The sequence below is a fragment of the Cicer arietinum genome, chromosome 2 (assembly GCF_000331145.2).
Source record: "Cicer arietinum cultivar CDC Frontier isolate Library 1 chromosome 2, Cicar.CDCFrontier_v2.0, whole genome shotgun sequence".
Taxonomy (NCBI): domain Eukaryota; kingdom Viridiplantae; phylum Streptophyta; class Magnoliopsida; order Fabales; family Fabaceae; genus Cicer; species Cicer arietinum.
This window is the reverse complement of record NC_021161.2, coordinates 2,624,459-2,625,236: the sequence shown is the minus strand read 5'-3', so window position 1 is coordinate 2,625,236 and position 778 is coordinate 2,624,459. Positions and strand designations below refer to the sequence as shown.

The 778-nt window shown below is 36.6% G+C and overlaps 1 protein-coding gene across 1 annotated transcript in view; it reads right to left on the bottom strand.

Annotated features, from left to right (window-relative positions):
- Positions 1-501: 501 nt before the first annotated feature.
- LOC101512588 (uncharacterized) overlaps positions 502-778 on the bottom strand; it is a 4,578-nt gene continuing 4,301 nt past the window's right edge. The window contains exon 10 of the mRNA XM_073365548.1: positions 502-778. This exon is cut by the window's right edge and continues 6 nt beyond it. Within this exon, the coding sequence (XP_073221649.1) occupies positions 715-778 (64 nt within the window). The 3' untranslated portion in view covers positions 502-714.

The following is a 778-nucleotide window of genomic DNA, read 5'->3' as shown; positions in this document are numbered from 1 at the left end:
GTCAAGATCATTTTGTGGGGGGTGCACCGCCATAAATATCATGGGGGCATGTGTTGACAATATGTTTTTCACCCATCTCCGACAACAGTCCAATCACACAATTTGTAACCTGATCTATCGCTGATCAACAACGGTTAGTCTCCAACTGTAGAACTCGCATTATTGCATCTTTTACAGTGCCTAGTGCAACTTATATTGGCACAGCACATTTCAGCATCCACCATCACGATGCAACCTCACATGGATGCTGTAAATCCCACCTTCTCATCTTTGCTGTAAATCCCAACATTCACCAAAATAATCACTTCCACTTCCAAGAACTGATAAACTGTTTCATGTATAGATGATCCAGCATACTATTCAATGTTTGGCACATTGCATAGAAACACTTTTAATTTTGTTCATTCTATTTATTCAATTCAGTTTTCTCTTATTTCCATCCACCACACAATTTCGTCAGAAAAACACTACAAATCAAATTGTTTCAGTACACAAGTATAATTTACTCAAAAAACAAATTTCAATCAAAAATTCAAAATGGCTTCTCTCTTAAAGTCAATAGTACAGCTAGAGTCAACAGCCAAAATCTAAAATAAAGCTAAAATATTGTAAACAGAACAAATTACAATCTCTTCCTCTCTCTCTTTTAAAATTAAAAAATTCGACCTGGATATAATCTAGATAGTTAACCAAATGCTTCGGACAAAGAAATCCTCAGCGAACTACCAAACCTTGGGCTGCCTGGGACCCATCCTCTGATATTTTGCTGGCCTGAATA